This window comes from Trichomycterus rosablanca, chromosome 13 (assembly GCF_030014385.1).
Source record: "Trichomycterus rosablanca isolate fTriRos1 chromosome 13, fTriRos1.hap1, whole genome shotgun sequence".
NCBI lineage: Eukaryota > Metazoa > Chordata > Actinopteri > Siluriformes > Trichomycteridae > Trichomycterus > Trichomycterus rosablanca.
This window is the reverse complement of record NC_086000.1, coordinates 16,217,686-16,242,596: the sequence shown is the minus strand read 5'-3', so window position 1 is coordinate 16,242,596 and position 24,911 is coordinate 16,217,686. Positions and strand designations below refer to the sequence as shown.

Below are 24,911 nucleotides of genomic sequence, written 5' to 3'. Positions count from 1 at the left end.
ATGAATAAAGCTTTATTTTCAATACACTGAGTGGTCATTTAAAAGCTGCATTTTGTGTTTACTCGTGTTGTCTTGATCTTATATTAAAATTAGACTAGCAAAAATAGAGGAAATCAAGGGAGGGGCAAATACCGTTTCCACAGCACTGTAGTGTACTTAATTACTGATTTAATAGTAGCTAAAACTGTCAGAATATAGCACATTAATAGTTTTATGTAAGTAATTACATAGTTAACAGTTTGGCTATATTGGCTTAGAACTTGATTAATCCATGTGTAAAAAACCTTTTTCTAAAATTTTCTAATATTTATTAATTTATATTTTTTAATATAAATATATATTTTACTATCTATCTATCTATCTATCTATCTATCTATCTATCTATCTATCTATCTATCTATCTATCTATCTATCTATCTATCTATCTATCTATCTATCTATCTAATCTATATGTGTGTATATACTGTATATATGTGTATGTATTTAAATATTTTAAAAAACGATAAAGAGAATTTAACCATTAAAAATCCCTTGCCAATTTAAGTTACATAAAGGCCTACTGCATGTAGAATTACTAACAGACCTGACACCCCAAAAAGAAATTATGCACCCGTCTGTGGTGCCTAGACAGTATAGTACCCTAAAACCAGTCATGTTGTCTACCTGTCCTTAATGTGTTCAAGCTGATCTCTGGCTCGGGGTCGGGCACTCACCGTGTCCCAGCCTCTGCTAGCGTTAATAAGGCTCAAGCCACTTCCTCCCTGCCCTGTTGTCTGATTAAACTGACCCGCTGCGCGCCGTGCGCCTCGTTAGGGCCTGCTTAACGATGTCTCCCATCGGGACCACTAATTAGGCAGGACTGTTACGTGTTAGAGGGTTGGACAGATTTGAATAGAGAGGGTATCCTTTCAGCACCCCAAAGCTCAAACCACTACATTGAGCGGGCGACTCGCACACACCGAGTAAGAGACACACACACCAAACCCCACCTTAACCCAGGCCCCAACTTATCTAATAAGAAGCAGTCTGCCAGTCTCCATGAGCAAAGTCAAAGGAGCAAATCAAGTCTCTGAAGGCTCATAAAAGCAATGAATTCAAACACAAAGCTCTTTATGAAACCTGTCAACTAAAAGAGACTCTGCATCGATAATAAAGCCCTTAAAATTAATGTCTAGTGCACATTATGTGACTTTGAATAACTAGGAATATACGGCTCACGATACACAACTCTATGACTTCAGGTAACCATAGAAAAGTGTATATTACATGATCAATCACCAACCGGAATCTCAGCCTATATAATCTCCTCACAATATAATAATTCATAAATAAATACAAAATAATATAATGATATAAAATATAAGCAGAGATTATTATCAAAAATGCATGAAGGAGAACGTTTGGGTAGCGATGATGGCTCATTTTTTAAAAGTTTTACATAAAAAAGCTATAGACTACAGTTTACTAAATAATTAGAATTAAGAAACACAAGTTAGTGCATGACTAATTTAAAAGTTTCACTGCACTACCCTGAAGTGAATATGGAAAAGAGAAACGGAAGTGCTGCTTCTGTACTTGAGCTTAGTCACAAGTCTAATAGGATTTACTAAATAGTATCTTCTAAATAATAATAGTACTAAGCTGACTCCAAATTAGTGGATACAGAAAACACAATGACACCAGAGAGCCCTAGGACTCGTGTCATGTTCTCTGGGCAACACTCATTTCAGATGGACTGAAAGACAATGGAAATGTACTTCGGTTTGGTGCTTTCGTCAGAGTCCACATTTCAGCCACATTTTAGGAAGAATGGATGTCAAGTCCTCCATGCCAAAGACAACAAGGACCAGAGTCAGAGAAAAGTGCAAAAGCCAGCATCTGTCATGGTATGGGGGTGCATCTGGGCCCAGGCCATGAGTAACTTGCATATGTGTGAAGGTACCATTAATGCTGAGTTGTATATTGGGATTTAAGGGAGACATGCACTGCCATCAATGCATTCTTTCTCAGTGAAATCCATGGTTATTTTAGCAAGAAAAGGTAAGGCCTCGTTTTAAAAGTGCAACAACAGTGTGGATTTGTACTGTTGTCAGTTAAATAAAGGTTCAAGAGAATGTGTTAAAATCACACTGTTGTAACACATGCAGAATGAGGTCTAGCATTGTCCTGTTGAAATAACCATGAATTTCTTGGGGAAAGACTCTTGGCCATGACAAGATGCTGTCTTTTGCACCTTTTGCTGTCTGGATGGTCCGTTTAGTCTTTGGCATGAGGAACTTGATGTCCGCTTTGCCCAAAAACAAACTGAAACTTTGACCCCAACACATTTCGATTGTATTTTAATCCATTTGAGATGAGTTGAGCCCAGAGAATCTGACCGCGTCTCTGCACAGGATTCTTGATGCAGCAACGGACAGTGTTAGATGACAATGACTTTTTAAAGCACTCCAGATTATATATGTCACAGCATATATTGAATAAAACAGCATCTCATCCAGTACTGTCTTCACATATAAGAAATCACATATTTGTTTGTTTTTGGTAGTTAACAACTTTTGGTTATTCTACTGAATATGTGTTATCTTTGCCTACCCCTCCTCACGGTACACCAGGCCCATGGTCTGAAAGCAGCTGCGATACTTTATCGTCCCTGGAACTGGTTGAGGACCCTGGATACGGCTCTTAGCAACGTCAAAGGGGATGTTCACACAAGATGAAATGGTTCCCGACAGCAAACCTATGGCAAACTTTCTCATAAATTCAAGACGAGGATCCTATAAGAAAGAAAAACATAAATGAAAAACAAGGTGCAGGGATGGGGGAGTTGGCATTAGTAACAGTATCAATAAATTTAGTGCTTGTCATTAAAACATGGCATTTCAGAGGCAGTGAACTGTTACTCTGCACTATTTCAGATTGGGAGTGTGACTATGATTTTTTGATGGTGAACAATGTGCTACAGTTGTAAACAGAAATTTTTAGCACCCGACCTAAAAGGTATTATGATGATGTAAATAAAATTATGTGTTATAAAAATATACATGTAAGTTATCAAAAGGATCAGTGATTCAAGAGTATATTTTGAGTTGGTGAGCTTACAGTAGATGCCGGAAGCCCAGGGCGCTTCTAAAGAACTTAAAATACACCTTAAGTCAGCCCCAGTGTTCAGACTACCTTCTGACACAGGGGTCCGAGCAGGTATTTTCCAATGTGTAGAACCTGACAACAGACTGCATCCCTGCACATGATTCTCTCACTGCCTTTCACCCACTGAATGGAAATTCTGATGTTGGGAATAAAGAACTGCTTACAGTTAAGCTGGCTATAAAAGAGTGGAGACACTAGCTGGAGGGCACTAAACATCAGTTCCTTGTCAGGAAGGACCATAAGAACTCAGCACATATCAACAATGCCAAGTGACTTATCGTCCACAAGGCTAGGTGGGCTCTGTTTTTTAGCCGGTTAGATTTTGTTTTACTTCACCAGCCTGGCTCAGGGAACACCCAGCCAGACTCCTTCTACAGAAAATGGGAGCCTCCAATCTCCTCTCCCTTAGCGTGCCCATCATAGTGGGATACCAAATTGCAGCCCCTCTTTACTGGGGCCTTGAGGAAGCAATCAGTGGCAGTAGCCTGACCCCGGTAACAACCCCCCTGGGATACTATATGTCCACATCTCTGTGATAGTACGGACCCTGCAAATGGGAGATGTTTTTCCCTTTTCAGTGCACCTGGGAGCTAATTGCACTCTCAAGTTCATTCACTGACGTTTTTCGATTGCCTTCCATGGACAAGGGCATTCTGGAGTATGTTAGAGACTGTTAGGGTTGTGCCCACAAACAAAGATTTTGTGTTACAACATTTTAGCTGCTCACATGTGTTGAAAACTCTCTGTTGTGTAGCTTAAAGTACTTGACTGACTGCCAGTAATGACAAACATCCTGGATAAAATCAGATACCAAGTGACAGATCTGCAAATGGAGAATTTGTGTTGCTAATCCGCAAACAGTCAAGAAAGAAAAAGCTTTGGCTGCTCACAAGCACAAGTAAATAAGTAAACAAGTACCGTAGGTGTGTGATGACCTGGTATTAATAATTATATTAATTAATGTTGCAATTATATAGACAATACTTTCACACTTGTGCTTGTGCTATGACAAAATACTTGCTAAAAAGTTAATAGCTAATAAAAACAATAACCCAAATTTACATTTCTGACAAAATGACAGAAACAGAGTAATTATTCTTAAGATCCACGAGAAAGTCAATGCTGGATGTGATCTGCTCATGTCCTTTGTGTTGAAGTGCTTAAAGCTTATTACAAAGATGAATGTGCACTTGAGGTGCAAAGCCAGACACTGGTCTACAGAATCACACTTTACAGGTCTGAATACTTTAGCTCTACAGTAAAAGTATTCGATGGCTCCATTATGCTGTATATAGGCCTACTGATGCCCTTAGATAAAAGGGTCACTGCAAATCAATACGGAGTTACTTATCTATACCAATGGCTTAATGCAGAGAAATGCAACCATATCAATTGTGTAAAATTAAATGTGTGAGAATAACACAAAGCCGATGCATTATCAGTAGAAGTAATGGAGTATTGCCCTTTCTACACTCAAAAGTCTAGTATTTAGATCTAGAAGGGCTGATTGATAGGCAATAAAGCAAAACAATACTTTATTTTTTGTAAATTCACTTACTCAAGGATTTTTTTTAACATAAGGGCCATTGTTGTATCATGTGTGCATAAACTTTAGCAAAGGTTTGACCATCCAGAGAGATATACAACCTTCTCCACACTGGGTTTCTAAAACTGTAATACAACATTAAAATGAGCACTGATTTAAGTGTACTTGATGAATCGCTTTAGTTGCCCGAGGCACACTTGCCCATCATTTACATATCATTTTCATCTGACACGTCTCAATTCTCCATCATTTCCATGAAACCCACCCTGATTCATGCAGGTGTATCAAACTATTAATAGGTTTCTAGAGACAAAAGAGGAATGGAAAAAGTTAACTGCATGAGAAATTTGAGCAAAGCAGAGAAGTATGGCAAAAAAAATCCTGTTCACCTTTCCCGTTCAAACTGAATTGCCTACGAGTAAGTACAAGGTTTCCCTTATTTGTGCCCATTATAATTTATTAATTTCTCTTCTGCAACTCTTCTAAAAGGATTTACTTGTGAGTGAAGGTAAACAAGTAGGGGTGTGATGACCTAGTATTAATAATTTTATTAATTAATGTTATATTAATGCATTGATACTAGCAATTATATAGACAATACTTTTAACTTTTTGGATTTAGGAACAAAGAAAGCTTTTGTTATGTGGGTAATTAATACAATCTAGACAGATACACAAAAGACATAAAAAACTAATTAAAAACAAACAAAAGTTTTAATGGTTAATTAGCCATACTCGCTGATAATATAAATTTTAGATACCATCCTTTTCAATAAAAAGAGACTATGACTTGATATAAATTGTTTTCTTTTTGTTCAAGGTACACTCTGTAGTTAACCATGATCTTGTTTGGTATCCCTTCCCAAAACCAAAGATATTCATATGAATTTTCGCCCCTCTCTTGGTGGTTATAACAGCCTCCACTGTTCTGGTAATGCTTTCCAAAGATTTTGGAGTGTGGAATTTGCAGTGAACATTCCAATTTATGCCAAAGATGTTTAATTGGGTTGAATTCAGGGTTCTGTGCAGGCCACTTGGTTTGATGAGTTTTGAAAAGGGGCACAGTCATGCTAGAACCAGAGGAGATCTTCCTCAAACCTTTACCATAATGCTCATAATGGGTGTGTTTGAAAACCTAGGGAGCTGCCTTGCTGTCTTACTGCCTACATAGGCAGCTGCTTAAGTAGAGAGGATTCTAATAAGTCATCGACTTATAAATCAATTGATTTGAATGCGCTACTTAGACAATTCCATCAGTTTTCGCAACCTAACCTAACACAGTTAGCCACATGCCATTCAAACCAATGGGATGGGGTGGCACAACGTGCTAGCATGTCAACTAATGTTTCTCTCCGTTTACCGAAAATTATTACATTCGCTGACAAGTACGAATTTGCAAATAAATACACCTGTGCAAGTTTATACAAATTTAAAATCAATAATTATGTTTGAAAATAACTCCGTTCGTTCCTTCGCACTGTCCAAATTTTTTATTTTTCTGTGAGAAAAGTTGTGCCGCACTGAATGCTGGGATTGCCTTCACTGCTAAGGCAGCAGCATTGGATGCTCACTCGTTCTTGAGTCAAAATACCATTGAAATTTTAAGATACCTTACTAGTGAGCATATTAAGGCATCTAGGATTTCGAACAGCCTACTTGTCGGGAGAGCGCGTAGGATGACATAAAATGCTGTCGATATAGAGAGCTCCCTAGGTTTTCAAACACACCCAATATATTTTATATAATGAATTTTACACAACAATTGGTGTTAAACTCAATATTTGAGAGGTGTGCCTACAGGCTAAGTAATACACTTCAAAAAGAGAGACTAAAGGATAACAAAACTTTATAACCTAAAGTAGAAAACCTAAGTAACTAATATTTAAATATTTGATTGTACAATCACATAGCACAAAGCTTTAAAACAACTGCAGGTTTGCTAAAAACAATACTGACGAAACAGAAGCATGATTCATATATTAATTTGCAAAGCAAGTATTATAACTGAAATTCAAAAAACAAACCCCGGCATAGAGAACAGAAAACAGCTGCCCGCTAAAGTATGCAGTGGTTGTCATTCTATATTTCTGAATTTGACTTAATTAGCTGCTTTGAAAATACAGAGCAGTGAAGAGTTGGGAATGTTCAGTTGTGGGGCCTTCTCCAAGCCTGTAGAAACTAAAGTCAGGGTAGAAGAGCAGAAAAAAAAACAAGAAAAAGGAAAGGGGAGGGGCATAGTAAATATGATTGCATTGAAGCTGGCATGAAAGCTCCGATCATTTTATGGTAGCAGGAAGCAGATTTGAGTTTTCAAAGAACTGTGTGGCTCTCCTATTGGCTGTGGAATATCACATGGTACAGGGCGAATTATGGCTATAGGATTTATAAACAGGGTTCATGCAGGCAGACTGGGAAGGCATATGGGGACAATTTGGGTAATTGGACTGTGACTCCGCACCACAGTATTACAGTATTGAAAGAAGGCCAGACCCATGCAGCTCTGACAGCTAATTGGCCAGGATATTTATACAAATGACAGACAGCTTTACCGGGTCCGGCCTTTCTCAAAGAAGTGGACACCCTGAGCGACGAGCTAATTCAACAGTTAATCCAACAGCATGATGGAGAAACATTGTTGTAAAAAAGCACTTAAGCATACTCCAATGCACCATTCAAGTATTTCTTATTCAGTGTTCACAGCAGCATGTTGGTGATGACCAAATCAGCACTATAGAATAATCAAACTGAATTCAAACCTAAATGTTCAAGCATTAGCAGTGTGGTAGAGAGTGTTTAGTCTGATTTTAAATACTTATTAAGTAATTGACTAGCAGGTGTTTTAATTTATTAATATACTGATTGGTCAATCAATTGAATTTTTTCAGCTATTTTTCAGTATTGCAGTATTGTGGACTGCACAATTAATTTGTTGTACAAGCAGATGACTGATTAAAAAAAACTTACAAGAATAAATACATGAGTGCATGAATAAAGAAATACAGTGGGTACAGATGCTGTGGAATAATTTGTTGGCATGTTTGGGTCAATTTCTCCTCTTAAAGAGAAAGGTTAATTTAAACAATTGAAAGCTATTTAAACGTATCACCTAATCAACATGATGAAACAGCTCTAACTTGTTAGAATTAGTCTGTTCCAGGACAAGAAGTAGTCCCATCCAAAGGGCATGAGTGCTTACAAAATGGTTTGATAAGTAGGAAAATATGTAAATCATATTCTGTGACCAGAAGCCAACCCAGCTAAACAACCATGAAAGCTCTCTATCAACATGCTCAAAACACTATTAATCGAAATATCCTTTGGTAGAATGGTGTTTCATCCATCAACTAGCGTCTTGTATTCATGCCTGAGGTGCATTAAATTTCTTCTGATAGTTTGTGGAGTTCATTTCATAACCCAGTGTTAACTAAATAATAATATAATGTTTCACAACAACATGTAGCATACACACAACCAAAATACCCATAGTCAAACATGGCCAGAACAACCAGAGAAAGATAAACTACTGATTAATCCAGATCAGAATGACTTTAACCATCTGGAAATCAGAGGGGGAAATCAGAAACTCATTCTAAAACCTCAAAGGGTATAAATGCCAGATATCCCCAAGAGCTTTGCTCTTCTCTATGGCACCCACCTCTCTTGGACGGTAAAATCATGTCTGGGTATATTCCGGCCGCATCCAAAAAATAGCTACTTAGGGACATGACATTCTGAGCCCAAATCTATGTGGGGGATATTAAATACTCAGCAGGTCTTACACTGTAACTCTCTCAAACCAAAATAATACCCCTGCCTGCTTCCAATTAGTTCACTGGAGTTAATCTAATGCTCCAGTATATACATGTGGAGCGGGCGTACGGCACTGTTTCAATTTAACAAAATTAACTTTTGTTTGGGAGTGGAAGCATGCCGGATGTGTAACGTGAACCTTTGAGGATGTGACAGAGAACAAACAGAGAAGGTATTAGTACGGTTGATCTTAGCAGCTCCTTTTCTCCACCTCCCTCCCTCCTTCCTCTTATCCCTTCCCTTTTACTCGCAATAACCCCTATTTACAAACCCCCTGTAGCCAGGATTAAATTAAATATCTTCATTACACTGATTTCTAACGTATTCCAAACAGGAGTGTACAGCAGCAAATAAGGTTTGTAAAGCCTTAAACAATTTAACTCATTTTTGCATTGATAGCACAATCATAGAAGGTGATCTAATATTTTGCTGTCATAATAATAGACAAAAATATTATGGCTTAACGAACACCACACACACACACACACACACACACACACACACACACACACACACACACACACACACACACACACACACACACACACACACAAACACAAACACACACAACTGTCCAAATTATCTTGCATGTCTCTATTAAGGACAAGGTTTATTCACAGTCCCAGCTAAAAAAAACTATGTAAACATCTAAAATAATAATGACTTTTCCAAAAGGTGTGCAAATGTGCTTTAAACATTTAGTTGTGCTTTATGCTTATGGGTAAGTAAAAAAGTTTGCAAAGACCAAGTTCATATTTTGCGATGCTTTTGAGGCAATTCTATGAAGCTTGGTGGAGGAATGGTTCGTTTTGAATGGTTTGCCAAACCCTAACGTAATGAAGATGATGTGGCATGACCAAAAGAGGGCTGTTTATGCAGAAAATCTTGAACAAGTCCTACAGGAGTTTCTATTAACAATGTTTTGTTTAATCAAGACATGACAAGTACAATTTTGTGTGTTCTGGAGGACCAAAATGTGTTTGTCATTCTGACTTGGATGATGATTGGACTACATTACACAAGTAATTAATGCAAAGATTCTGTAAACTCAAATAGTAACAAATGCTATGTCTATGCCCCACCACCAAATGACTTTTCTTTACCTGACTGGCAGGAAAAGCATCTTTAACATTGAAGTAGAAGCCAAAGTAGATCATGTTGAAGACACCATGGCGCCCCAGGGTGGAGGTCAGGCCCTTATTTAGCCCCCGCAGACCAAAACCATCGGAATTAATAATCATTCGAGCCTGGACAAACGTGGAGGGCTGCTGGATGGGTGAACACACAAGAAATCATGATAAAATAACATAAAATGCATAGCAAACAGGAAAGGTATGAGGTAATAACAATGTAATTATATATCAATGTAGGAGAGCATGGTTATCTACAAACACTATTGTTTCTTACCACACTGAATGAATCTCTGTTGGCCTGTAGACTCACTTTCACTACCTCAAACGGATTAACCACCAGAGCCTCAGTTAAACCTGAGCCAAGCCCAGCTAAGGATAGAGCCTGGTTTAAAAAGAGAAACAAAAATACTATAGACAAAATTTGCGTCATAATCATAATCAAACAGCCTATATATTTTAGACGGTCAGTCAAAGCTCGAAGAATGAATGTCAGATCAACACTGTAATTCAGATGGAATGAAATGAAATGAGTGACATTTAGCATCACAAATATGTGTTTGTTCAAACAAAAGGCTCGACTTTAACCTAGTAGATGAATAAAACTACCCCCATTCTTTACTCACAAAGAAGAATGGGCACATAAATACAAGGTAAAGATGAATGAATTGGATTGGACAAAATGACTGGAAAGAAGAATAATTTGTCCAGATGGTAAAAAAAAAGCTTTACCACAGCAACTTTATAGTAAAATAATATATATTAACAAATAAAAAATCAACAAATAAAAACAAAACTTGTGTAGTCTACCACTTTGAGGCCAGGTAGTTTGTTAACAAGAACAGCACTTACATTTTACTGGGCAGTTTCAGAGGGGCAGAAATCTGACAAACTAACTTGGTGACATGAGTACCTACTTAGCATTTAAAATTTATATCATCAGCCAGTGGAAAAAAACTGTCTAAAAAGCAGTTTTGTGCTTCTTATTATGGTCATTGTGGAAAGACTTAAATATTATTTTAAATCAAAACTGTCAGTACTGATTTGATGCAGGTTATTCAGACTTTTCAGACTTACACATTACACAAGTCTTTACAGATAATCCAGAAAACCAGAATTGCAGGCATTATTAGGCCTGTCACAATTATTGCATATTTACCCAATTACAGTTACTTGGGTTAATTATTTGAGATGACCACATTTATTTACGTTTCACAACCCCACATTTTCATGCACTGCGATGCAAATAAGTTTACAGTATTATAAATTAATATATCCATTAACTGTGCTCCTAAATCGTATTGTAAGTTGCATCTTAAAGCACGCAATCTGTCATTTTTGTTTAACTTAATTATATTTGCCAATGTGCCTATAAAGGCATTTAATGTGTGGGTATCAGTAAGACATATTATAGGTTTAAGTCCTTGTTCATGTTGTTTAATAGCATTTATATCATATTATGTAGTAAATATTAATAATACACATACAGTGTATCACAAAAGTGAGTACACCCCTCACATTTCTGCAAATATTTCATTATATCTTTTCATGGGACAACACTATAGAAATAAAACTTGGATATAACTTAGAGTAGTCAGTGTACAACTTGTATAGCAGTGTAGATTTACTGTCTTCTGAAAAAAACTCAACACACAGCCATTAATGTCTAAATGGCTGGCAACGTAAGTGAGTACACCCCACAGTGAACATGTCCAAATTGTGCCCAAAGTGTCAATATTTTGTGTGACCACCATTATTATCCAGCACTGCCTTAACCCTCCTGGGCATGGAATTCACCAGAGCTGCACAGGTTGCTACTGGAATCCTCTTCCACTCCTCCATGATGACATCACGGAGCTGATTGATGTTAGACACCTTGAACTCCTCCACCTTCCACTTGAGGATGCGCCACAGGTGCTCAATTGGGTTTAGTCCATCACCTTTACCTTCAGCTTCCTCAGCAAGGCAGTTGTCATCTTGGAGGTTGTGTTTGGGGTCATTATCCTGTTGGAAAACTGCCATGAGGCCCAGTTTTCGAAGTGAGGGGATCATGCTCTGTTTCAGAATGTCACAGTACATGTTGGAATTCATGTTTCCCTCAATGAACTGCAGCTCCCCAGTGCCAGCAACACTCATGCAGCCCAAGACCATGATGCTACCACCACCATGCTTGACTGTAGGCAAGATACAGTTGTCTTGGTACTTCTCACCAGGGCGCCGCCACACATGCTGGACACCATCTGAGCCAAACAAGTTTATCTTGGTCTCGTCAGACCACAGGGCATTCCAGTAATCCATGTTCTTGGACTGCTTGTCTTCAGCAAACTGTTTGCGGGCTTTCTTGTGCGTCAGCTTCCTTCTGGGATGACGACCATGCAGACCGAGTTGATGCAGTGTGCGGCGTATGGTCTGAGCACTGACAGGCTGACCTCCCACGTCTTCAACCTCTGCAGCAATGCTGGCAGCACTCATGTGTCTATTTTTTAAAGCCAACCTCTGGATATGACGCCGAACACGTGGACTCAACTTCTTTGGTCGACCCTGGCGAAGCCTGTTCCGAGTGGAACCTGTCCTGGAAAACCGCTGTATGACCTTGGCCACCATGCTGTAGCTCAGTTTCAGGGTGTTAGCAATCTTCTTATAGCCCAGGCCATCTTTGTGGAGAGCAACAATTCTATTTCTCACATCCTCAGAGAGTTCTTTGCCATGAGGTGCCATGTTGAATATCCAGTGGCCAGTATAAGAGAATTGTACCCAAAACACCAAATTTAACAGCCCTGCTCCTCATTCACACCTGGGACCTTGACACATGACACCAGGGAGGGACAACGACACATTTGGGCACAATTTGGACATGTTCACTGTGGGGTGTACTCACTTATGTTGCCAGCTATTTAGACATTAATGGCTGTGTGTTGAGTTATTTTCAGAAGACAGTAAATCTACACTGCTATACAAGCTGTACACTGACTACTCTAAGTTATATCCAAGTTTCATGTCTATAGTGTTGTCCCATGAAAAGATATAATGAAATATTTGCAGAAATGTGAGGGGTGTACTCACTTTTGTGATACACTGTATACTTTACAAAGGAAGGCTACATAATTTGAAACCCCAACTACAAAAATTTTGTGACAGTAAGTAAAATGCAATGTAGTGATTTGTAAACTGCTTTTTACATGTGTTTAACTGGAAGCAGAGATATTATGTTTTACATTAGCAGCTTCATTGATATTCATACTTAAGTCTAATTTAATGACATCAACACATTTTACAACAGTTGGGATAGGGACAATACATTCATATACAGGGGTTGGACAAAATAACTGAAACACCTGGTTTTAGACCACAATAATTTATTAGTATGGTGTAGGGCCTCCTTTTGCAGCCAATACAGCGTCAATTCGTCTTGGAAATGACATATATAAGTCCTGCACAGGATATATATATATATACTGTATATACGTATGTATATGTATGTATGTATGTATGTATGTATGTATGTATGTATGTATGTATGTATGTATGTATGTATGTATGTATGTATGTATGTATGTATGTATGTATGTATGTATGTATGTATGTACTGTATGTATGTATGTATGTATGTATGTATGTATGTATGTATGTATGTATGTATGTATGTATGTATGTATGTATGTATGTATGTATGTATGTATGTATGTATATGGGACAGGTTTTTTTTGACATATTATTGACCAAAAGTTCATCAAATAAAAAAAAAAGATTTACAGGATTAAAAAAGAGCAAGGCCAAAAAACAATATTAATTGCCTGTGACCTTCGATACCTCAGATTGCACTGCATCAACACGCTTCTGAAATGAAATGAATATAACCTAAGCTAAGCAATATTTCTTTTTTTTTTTTACCAAATAATGTCAGTAAATATTATTTGTTGTTGATTCTACAAATGCAAGTTAAGACTATAAAACTAATCACTAAAGCCATATATCACAGCCATTAAAGAAAGTCATAAATAAAACTACAATATGACAAAATAACTTTCAGCAAATTGCTTGTATTAGTATTTTTATACCAGATGCATCTCCAAATTCCTAAATCCTCTAATGAAAAAAATCCATACTGCTGCTTAACAAAGAAAACACAGAAATTCCTACTGGAAGTCAATATTTGAAATTTTTTTTATATTATAATGCTTGAAATAAAATCATGCATCTAAGATAACCTGCGCCTTGTTTATGCATGCACACAGTGACATGTACCCACTGTATGTCAAAGGAACTGGCACTGGACGTACATCTATGTATGCGCGGCCACTCTTGTAAATACGTGGCTGTGTGTGCGTGAGTGTTACTGTACTGCTGTAATGGGAAAATGTCAGAACTATGCACGAGTCCCATTACTCTCCATCAGTCTTTATCCCCCATCAAACTGTGCTGGACCATCTCCTGAAGTAGGCCTCGGCCATGTTTACACAGCCAACCATCCACTCTTTCATTCGTTATTTGTATTATTACTGCACACGTCCTCATCCATCAACCTGAGCCCTCTCAGCTGCACTGAACAGAAGGGAGGGGGCTTGGCTACACTACTCAAACATGCCCTTCAAAACGGTCAGTCTGATGCTAATGATCTTACTCACCCTCACCACACTGACTCATTTGATGCAGCTGGCTGGGCAGGCAAGAAATGCTCAAGTCAGGAGGCTGGGTTTTGTGCTGCAATGTATTGGCCAGGTAAATATCTCCTATGCTCAGGCTATATAATCAGGTTGGTGGTGGGAAGTGTGCAATAGTCGAGAGAGAGTACGTGTCAGAGCTGACAGAGAGAGAGCTCATCTATCAGGTCCGTGGGTGGCTGAGTGCTGTCGCTGTAATGGATCATCTCTCACACCTCACCGGTCCACACCTGAATATTGTACACCTCTGTCAATCTGTCAGCAGCCTAAGTAATGCTGAGGGCAAGACATCATTAGTTATTACATGTGTTTTTTCACAGCTTCAGTTCACACAGCCTGCACCAATTTTCAAGCATAACTAAAACGTTAAAAAGCAATATTAGCAATGCACAATACGTTTTTGTTTTGTGTTTTTATGTGCTTGTGTGTATGATATGACATGACTTACCAGACCCGGAGATATGGGAGTGAAGCTCAGTAGTTTCTTGTACTGCTCAAAGGTAAAAAACTGTAGAGCAGAGTAGAACAAATGAGCTGTATGCTTCAGGAAGTGTATTTAGTCTTACACACGGACACATGTACCTACACATGCGCTCAGACATAGACATACACACACACACGCATACACACAAATACAAGACCTGCCACCACCCAGAGCAAACACAGTTCTGTTCTGCAAAGGAAAGTTCACACAGACCATGACAATCACAACATGAACATGTTCTCACATGCCTACACACCATATACACTGTTCAGACCTACAGGTAAGGGCAGTGGTCACTGTCAAGTTTAAATTTAGACAAAATCTCTTTTAAAGAAGCGATTTTTGCAGGGAAAACAGTTAATTTCAAAATACATCTAAAAATAGTAATGCAATTGCAATTTGTGTTCATGTATACTTATTTTTGTTAACTCTCAGAGACACACAAGGCTAATTTAAGTACTGTAGGTGACTTAACAATTTGAAATCAACTGTACAAAGTTGTAGGGAGGGAAACTTTCAAAAACAGACTGAAGTGTAAATATGTGTAAAATTAAATTAATTAAATTAAGCAAATTTACTACATTTGCCTTCTATCAAATATTTCCATGGAAGGCATGTTTACACAGCTAATGGAGTGGGTGTTGCACAGCAGATTGGTAAATCCTTTGCACCTGGTGATTTCTGCATGTTCTCTTTGTGTCCGTGTGGTTTTCCTCCAGATACTCTGGTTTCCTTCCACCTTTCAAAAACATGCACGTGGATGGGCTGCTTTAAATTGCTCCTGCAAAGTGCAAGTGAATGAATGGATAAGAGTCTGATGCTCTGTCCAGCTCTGTCAAAGCTTTATTTGTGATTTTGTGAAAGCAGATCAGGTAAGGCGACTATTTTGTTTCAGATTGACTCTGTTGCTGTGCACAAAGCCACCCCAAAAGTCCTGTGCAGATAGAGGAGAACTTGCTGGATGAACATCTTTCTCTGCAGCTTTCAAAGAAACAGGCCGTTATGGCAGGGTGGCCAAACTAAAGCCATGGTTGAATAAAACACCTGGTTGGAGTTTGGCTTGCAAAGATTAATTAATTATTAATTTAACTCTATGCACTTTGTCTGGCAAAAACCAGGTACTGCATATCACCTGGCTAACGCCAATCCATGTGGTGAAACATGGTGGTGGCAGCAGCATGCTACAAGGTTCGTCTTAGCAGCAGAGACACAGAAAGTAATAAGAATGTCCTTAAGAGGTCCAGCCAAAGTCCAGACTTTAATCCCATCAAACATGTATGAAAGACAAAACAATGTGATAGACTTCTCAAAACTAGGTGAGCAAAGCTTGTAGAGCTGTACGACTTGGAGCTGCAATTGCAAAATGTTGAATTGGGGGATCTGAATACCTTTGTGAATTTCACAGTTTTATTTTTAATACAGCAGGTACAGCGGTAGCTTAGTGGTTAAGGTAGTGGACTAATAATCAGAAGGTTTCAGGTTCAAGCCTCAATACTGCCAGGTTGCCACTGTTGGGCTCCTGAGCAAGGCCCTTAACCCTAAATTGCTCAAACTGTATTCAGTCAGAATTGTAAGTCACTTTGGATAAAAGCGTCCACCAAATGCTGAAAATGTAAAAATGTAATTATAAAAATGTAATAAATTTTCCTAAAAATTTAGATTGATGGGTAAAATGGCAATCTTATCAGTTCAAAATCAAATCCACAACACATTAAAGTGTGCAAAAATATGTAAATACTTGTATGTAAATTCACTATATACTGTATGTAGTCAGTACTTAAAATACGAAAAATGGTCAACATAAGTTAACATTAGCTTTTTTTTAAAAACACTTTAAATGTTTACTGTGAATAAACACAGTGGGTATATTTACAGCAACTACTTTAAATGAAAAAACCAAAACCACTTATTGTAGACCTATTATTATACTACTCTCAGGATTTTACTGCAAGGTTGCATAACATATCTGATATAGAGAATAAAGTTGTTGATCTCAATTATTTGTAAGACCAATGAATTATCAATTTAAACATAATAATTGAGACAGGTCCGGTTATAATGCAAACACACATGACCAGACTGCATGCAATGATGGATTATTCACCTTATTTAGTTCCACTTAATTTGTATTGAATGAGTATTTAATTGACTAAGTGGTTTACACATTTTGATGTACTTTAAGATATCAGTCTGATTACTAACAGATTATTAGGCAGTATATAAACATAGCTAGTGAGTGATGGAAGAGAAGGAAAGTAAAAAAAAAGCAATACATCATCTAAATTAATCCCCTTAATGTTTATTGTTTGAAAACGTTTCATTTCAGCTACACTTATCCCTATAGCATATGCTCCACGTGCATAAAATAGCTTATCTAAGGATTTAGGATGCTGAAAAAAGGATGTAGGTCAATATTGAGACTTTAAAGAAAACATACACGAGGACAAACATGGAGAAAAGCTTGTGTTTAGCCCAGCATGATCGTGGTGGAATAATCCAGACTGCCAGGGTCTGTGTGTGTGCTTGTGTATTTTTTACACATCTGACTTGTTACCTTAACTGCTCTCTTTGGCGTCTCAGCAAGGATCGGGGGCAGGATTCCCTTGTAAAAGCCATATACTCTGTAAACAAAGAAGGACACGTTATTAGCAGTCAAACAAGACTTTTAAATCTCTATGAATTCTTTAAACTAGCCAAACAAAGTGCTTACAGATCTGTAAAAACAGCTCTAAGCCATTTACTCTTAACACATATGCCTACACGACTGACAGGTCTGCAGGATAGCAGGTGCTTCCAAAGAGGTTTGAACTGCTGAGCTGATGCCATTAAAATAAAGAGAGAACATTAGAGCACATTTACAATACATTTAATACAGTGATCCTTGTATTTTAAGTTTTGATACAATAAACTCAGCATGAGAAGTTTAGGACACAGGATAGGGTACTTTGGTACACACATTAGCTATTACGCTGTGACAAATTCCACCTTTTGCTAACCGAGATATTGAAGGCAGTTTTATTCTGCAACTTCTATGGAAAAACCACCACTCTCATTGCTGACATAATGCTGATTAGCTTGACAACGCTTCAACTGTTCTTAGCTGTTGTTTGTGTCAAAGCAATTGTTTCCTGCCCAGAAACAGGTTTAACTGGTCTATTAGCTTTAAGAACACAAACTGCACTGCAAAATAGAAACACAAAAAGCTCATTATTGCAATGTTTTCAGCCACAAACCTATAGATTTAGGTTCAGATTCATTTACTAAACACACTTAACTGAAATCAAAACACACCTAGGCGGAAAGAAGGTGATGGTAAGTGGATGAACTATGAGGGCTCATATAAACTTGCAAGATGCCTTTAAACTTAGATAAATCGACTCAACAGCAGCTATTTAATAAAAAATTAGATTACTTTCAGTGCAACAAATATACATTCAGTAAAAAGTTTGTAAAAAGATTTAATTATTTTATCACAGAGATACAGCAGTGTGGAGTGCTTTTAAAGACTGTCATGACATATGAAATTCAGTGCATGTAAGTAGAAGAATAACATTAATGACAATACAAATTAGTTATGGACAACTGAAATATTGATTTTTAAATTAAATAGGAATACAGTACAATGAAAAATATACTAAATCACTAAAATAACAGTGATTTATTAGTGTTAAAAAACACAGAACAACAGAAATGTTTATTCTGGGTGTAAAGATGATAATGGATCTGAGATGTTTTTGGAGCTGAAAGCCTCATCACTATGTTTTGTTCTGATTCTGGGTACTGCTAGCTGTCCAGGACATGATGCCTAAGTTCCTCCAAGACATCAAAGCTAAAGAAAACCAGTGCTACCGTGTGAAACCTGGACTCCACTGTAGCCTAAAGAAATGTATTATCACAGTTATTTTGTAATTAAAGAGAATACATAAAGAAAGTATGTCTACTAATATAACAATAGACAGCATAATTTATTTATAATGGTCATATTAAATGTTAAGTATGGTGGGTTTAAACTCATGTCCACTACTGAATATTTGATAATGCATTTATTATTTATTTCAAGTATGCAAAGGTGCACAACTTTCTATAATCATAAAATAAACAAACAGACAAAACAGCATTAGCAACAGTTGTGACTAATTCTGCTAGGTAAATGTACAGCTGGCAACCCTGTGTGGAGCGCTGCAGGGAAAAGAAGCATATGCACATTCACATCACTAATACACAGTTTTTTTTGTATTAGTAGTATTAGAAGAACATTGTTGTAGTAATTATACGGTAACTGTATTCTGAAAACTTCCTGTTTAGAATATTGGATTGAATAGAAATAACACCTTCACTTTTACCAGTTCACCTTTAACAGTGTTTCCAGTCATGTCCACTGGTAGCTAATATAACCAATAACTTTGATAAGCAACACAATGTTAACCAATATGGTTAACAAGCATTTCAGACATTGCTATCAGATAGTAATTAACACCAATAAAAACATGCTCTCCATTCATCTAAATATTTCAACATGTTTTCACTCTTTCTGAAAAGACATGAGGAGTCTCATAGGCAGTCCCTGTTTAGACAGCACACATATACATTTCTGCAGTTGAAACCCGACTCTGTTTTCTTAATCTTAATGTCAGGACAAGCCTGAGCACGGGAAACTCCTCTTTTACTGTCTGCAACAACAGTGCTGCGGTTTAGAGAAATGGTCAAGTTCAGTAAGATTCCTGCCTATTTTTAAAGAGAGACAAGTAGTGTGTATACAAGATTTTATCAAAAGGAAACTTACAAATATTCAACTATTTGCTGCTTATGAGTTTTTTTCAAGTTTTATTATTAAATGAAAAAGGCCAATTCTTTTGTACAGTACAATAAAGAACTTAGATGTGATACATTGATTCATTATGTAAGTTGCCTTACAATACTCCTAGGTGGATTAGAGGTTAATTAGCATTATTTCCTGAAATAACCTGTCAAACATTGTCTTAATTTCCCATAATTAACATTTTACTGGCAAACGGATGTCAAAATAAGCTTAATAAGACTCATTAAAAACATCAGTGGAATGGTTGGTTCAAACATAAATAGACCTTCCTATTATTATGACCTTATAACAGCAGTAACTGGCCGGTCACATCACTTTGTGAAATGAGCATGCTCACTCAGGCTAAGAGTGAGAGATTTCATTCAGAAATGATATGCCATGAAGACATAATTGTAAACGTAAATTCAACATTTTAGCAATATGTAACTTCTAATTTGGAATTGTATAGACTGGTTTAACTACTGGTTTACTTTCATAAATACAGTTAAATGTTTTCAAAATTATTTAGAGAGCCAAATCAGGTCCTGCCTGTATGAAAGGGTTATACATTGTTATATAGTTGTTGGCTTTTTCACCTGCTCACCTTTTAACTGCTGTTAGAAAGCTGTTAGAATGACTGGACCGTTTTTTTTTTTTTTTTTTTTTTGCAACCAGATTGGGAAATATTATTAAAACTCTGGTTCAGTGCTATATTTTATTTTATATGTTAATGTACAGCATCTTCTTAAGGGATCAGCTTAGCAAAAAAAAAAATTATAGGTTGCTGGCATTAATTTCACAAATGTAAGCTTTATGTGAAGTTTTACTTAGTTTTTCTTGTAAATTTGCACCAGAATTTTCTCTATACTGATTTTAGTCCTATGATAAGGGTAAGGGTATACTAGATGATTAGACAGATGAAGAAGCACACACACAAGGAGTTGGATGCAGACCACAAAAAGATCAATCACAACCTACCAAAACCTAGTACATGACAATTATAAACAAGTGTATAATGCATCTTTCTATATTTGAGCTTTTATATGTCCACACAATAAGCTTTAATGTGAAAACACAAACTGTGGACAAAAGTTCTTCGTATATTTTGCAGCAACAGCTGGAGGTGAGCTGCATTTCATTGCAAATGATGTGCTGAATTGAACTTGTAGAGCAAGTTGTTATGTTCACTGTGGAGTTATAGCTCTAGCTGAGCTGCTGAATGCTAAGTAGCAACATTTTGAAAAATAAAAGTCAACTATTAATATTTTATAAACAAATGTAATTGATTATGTACCTTAACATATGAAATAACAGTGTTAACTCAGTGTCTTTGTCAAACATACATAATTAAGTAACAGTTAATAGAAAATAATTGGGCTATTTGTGTGATTAGGAACAGGCACAGGTATTGTATTTAATTCAGTTCTAGTATTTTGTGGTGTTAGGGGAAGAAATGTATGTGGTATCTGTGTGAAATATGAAAATTTATCAGATATATAGAGAAAGGCACTTCTGTAAATGTTTAATAAGGGGAATATGTTAGTACTGCCTGCCATACTGGATTAGGCAAAATACTTTTTTTGGCAAAGCACATAAAAGAGCAACAATTTACAGAATAAATTTAGAATACATTTAGAAAAGAAATGCCTAAGTCAAATAAAACATCAGTGTTACTGACAGAGTGGTTCTGGGGGTCAAATCTCACCGTCATGCCTAATTTATAACTTAAAGTTATAAATTGGAACAAAACAGGCGTGTGAGAGGAGGCCTCATTCCTGTTTTGCTAAGTATTTAAAATGAATCCTATGTATGCAAAATGTCAAACATCATATCCAGCTAAAATAATACACTGTACATATTTATTATTAACAAAATATAAAGAACAAAAAAAAACAAAAATAATAAACCCTGTTTTAATGTTAAACTTAGACAGTTGTGACAATCTAAAGAGAAGACATCAAAAGGTGTACATAAACAGTCACTGCTGTTGATTTTCCTGCTCTGCCTAAACTGTATAATTCCAGGAACTGTAAAAGATTCTGAGCCCCTCATACACCCAGGTCACCACCTGTTCCAACTACTTCCCTCAGGTAAGTTCTTCAGTATGATGAACGTGTAAACAACCAGACTGCAAAAAACGTTTCTTTCTATATATCATTACAATCATGAACAATAACAGTACTAGATTTGTAACGTGATACACTGTAGTTCTTCTTTTCTTTGTTTATTCTGCATTTCCGCAGTGAAAACCATGGTATGGATATCTCTGTATGTATAAAGGTCTATTGTGTGCTTTTCTGTAACTGTAAAACAAATTCCTGTCTGTGCGTGAACGTACTAAGCCACCAAGGCCTGATTGTGATTCTAAACCCGGTAGTTAGCCAGCAAAGTAATGCCCTCTTTATTGTAAAAATGATATTAAAGAATGAGACAATTCGACAACAATAATAGTAACCTATTTGTACAAGCATAATAATTCCTAACATTCCTGAGAGGACAGCACTCCCTTGAATCACACCACACATCTAACCCTGCTCGTAGATTCGTCTGTGTAAGATGCAAAATAAAAGCAGAGAAGAAAGAAACAGGTAATGAACAAGTGTGGTTTCTGAGCAGCAGCTCATGCACGTGTTGATACTGAATACACAATTGTGGATAGAGAGGACAGTGTAGCGTGACTGCTGCGGGTGAAACCCAACATACAACTGTATTGTGAAAACATGACCCAGTAGTCAACAGAGATGTTCTGGGCTGATTGCGTCAGGGCATAAATATTATTGTTTCTGACACCAGAGATGGGCAGATTACCACAAGCTCTGGGGCAATCTGCCCAAGCTGACACCCCATCTTACAGCTTTATTATGCTTCCTCACACCTCACATAGTGACAAACAAATGACAAATTTCAAAAGTGTCAAATAGCACGTCATGCCGCTTATGGATACTGTGGCAACACAAGGGCCGCTGCACTGACTGAGTGTGCGAACGTAGAGTCAAAACGGAAGCCCCCTCTTCGAAGCATGCAAACTCACTTTCCGGGAGTGGTTAGGCTGAGAAACCATCAGGTGGTCAGATAAAGCTTCGATTTGTAACACACACACTCAAGACCCTATTTGACTGAGCCTGGTTTGAATGCTGATTTGACTCTAAATGTAAAGCACACGCAAGGTCTCCACTAGGACTCCGTAAACAAATCCATCCCTATTTAGGATCTGTGTGGGTCCAGCTGCCTGTGTTTGTATAGGTGTGATTTGTCTTTCATTTCCATAAACCTATTTTCTCCTATTCAACACAGAGCCACATAACTCATCATAACAAAAAGAGAGGAAGGAAATGTCGCATTAACCAAATTGGTTAATGCGACAAAATGTTTGATTCCGGTCCGAGTTTTGATCCTGACTTTAAATAACGACTGGACAGACAAATTGTACATACTTTGGATAAAATAATGTTTGAGTAGGTAATTTCTCGGTAATATTTCTTCTGCATGCACATGCAATTTTACACCGTTGAGAAAAAGCCTTAGTGTTGTGGACCAGGTGCCCTATGCTCGACCAACAGCCTGCATGCTTCTTCTGCAAATATTACTATTTACTAAAGGAAGCTTTAACCTTGACACTGGCCAAAAATAACACAGCATCATCAATCATAGACACATCAAGAAAAATCAGCATGTAGAGGCACAAAAACATTGTATATGTTACACATGCTGAATTCAGCAGAACAGAGAACATTACAGTAGAACATCTAATAGTGTAATATCACTGTGGCAGTTGAATGTTTGCACCTATATTATTACCTGCTTGTCCTTAGTATACTTTATACAAACAATGTCTGTTTTATTTTACATTGAACACAGAACAAACTTTGTAAGCAACCACTTTTTGCTGTGTAATCATTTCCATATTAAAATATTACCACCCTTTTGATATCTAAATAATCTCATTACAATGTGAGACATTCAATTCAAAATAAATACTATGGTGGCGTGACACATTTAAAACTTATGTTAGAGAACAAAAAAGCCAAAATGAAATAAACAAAATTAGATTTAGTCCATTAAACTATTCTGAATATTAAAATATAATAACCGAATATGAATATACTAAACCACTTATTTTTGTGAGTACTGCTACTATTCTCTCTATTGCTGCTATTACCACTTTTGAAGAGATGCCATGCAAAATTTTATTGCACCAGCATACAGTGACAATAAAAATTCTATCCTATTCTATTCTAAACTTCATATAGCTATGTAGTAACTTACTGTTTTAAGGAAAGTATATAAAAATGCAAAATATTTCTGTAATAATGCAGTAAATACATATGGGAATTATGCCCAGCCACAGCTGATTTCTTGACATTGTATAGTAATAAAAAAAATCCTAAACAGGGCACATAATAGAAGAGTGTAAAAATATGTAGAATAAAGCCTTAATTCCAAAAAAACTGAATATTACTTTAATTTAAATAGAGTTAATTAAAATATCAGATTAAATGAGGGCTAACATAAGTTTAGGTTAAAAATATAATAATAACAACAACTCTATCAATACATGTATATTTAAAATTAAATCATTATTTGAATTTAAATGACTACTTAGTGTTTTGTAAAATGCAGAGTTTCAGAAAATGACAAATCGAGCAAGCAAGTTAGTTAATGTAGTAAACAGTTGGATCATGTGCATTAACCGGCCCACACAGTCTGTACAATCAGTTTGAAGAGTTATGTTTGTTTGTTTATTAGAATTTTAACATCATGTTTTACACTTTTGGTTACATTCATGACAGAAACGGTAGTTACTCATTACACAAGGTTATAATGAACACACTCAAAGACAATTTTGTATCTCGAATTCACCTCACTTGCATGTCTTTGGACTGTAAGAGAAAACCGGAGATCCCGGAGGAAACCCACACAGACACAGGGAGAACACGCAAACACAGAGAGGACCCGGACCGCCCCACCTGGGGATCGAACCCAGGACCTTCTGGCTGTGACGCCCGTAAAACAATCTAAACAAAGTTAATTAAAATATTACATTAAATGAGGGCTAACATAAGTTAAGGTTAAAAAATATTACATACATATACATACACTCTGCATATCCATACATTTATATTTAAAATTAAATCAGTATTTGAATTTAAATGACTATTTAGTGTTCTGTAAAATGCAGAACTTGCAGAATTGCAGAATAAAGAATTTCAGGAAACAATCAAGCAATGTAGTAAACAAACTAGGACTTGTAAAACAAAACAGCAATGAACACTGGTCAGGAAATTTGAACAAGTTGGATCATGTGCATTAGCCGGTACGCACAGTCTGTACAATCA

At 36.8% G+C, this 24,911-nt stretch overlaps 1 protein-coding gene across 4 annotated transcripts in view; it reads right to left on the bottom strand.

Annotated features, from left to right (window-relative positions):
• The window catches only part of slc25a21 (solute carrier family 25 member 21), a 160,462-nt gene that overhangs the window by 1,925 nt on the left and 133,626 nt on the right, over positions 1-24,911 (bottom strand). For 2 of the 4 annotated variants that reach the window (XM_063007732.1, XM_063007731.1), the window contains exons 5-9: positions 17,332-17,398; positions 14,742-14,801; positions 9,910-10,017; positions 9,606-9,770; positions 2,593-2,774 (exon numbers count right to left, since the gene is read on the bottom strand). In XM_063007732.1, the coding sequence (XP_062863802.1) occupies positions 2,593-2,774; positions 9,606-9,770; positions 9,910-10,017; positions 14,742-14,801; positions 17,332-17,398 (582 nt within the window). Of the gene's footprint in view, positions 1-2,592; positions 2,775-9,605; positions 9,771-9,909; positions 10,018-14,741; positions 14,802-17,331; positions 17,399-17,487; positions 17,659-24,911 lie in introns of those variants that run through there. The other 2 variants (XM_063007734.1, XM_063007733.1) reach the window with 2 other exon arrangements.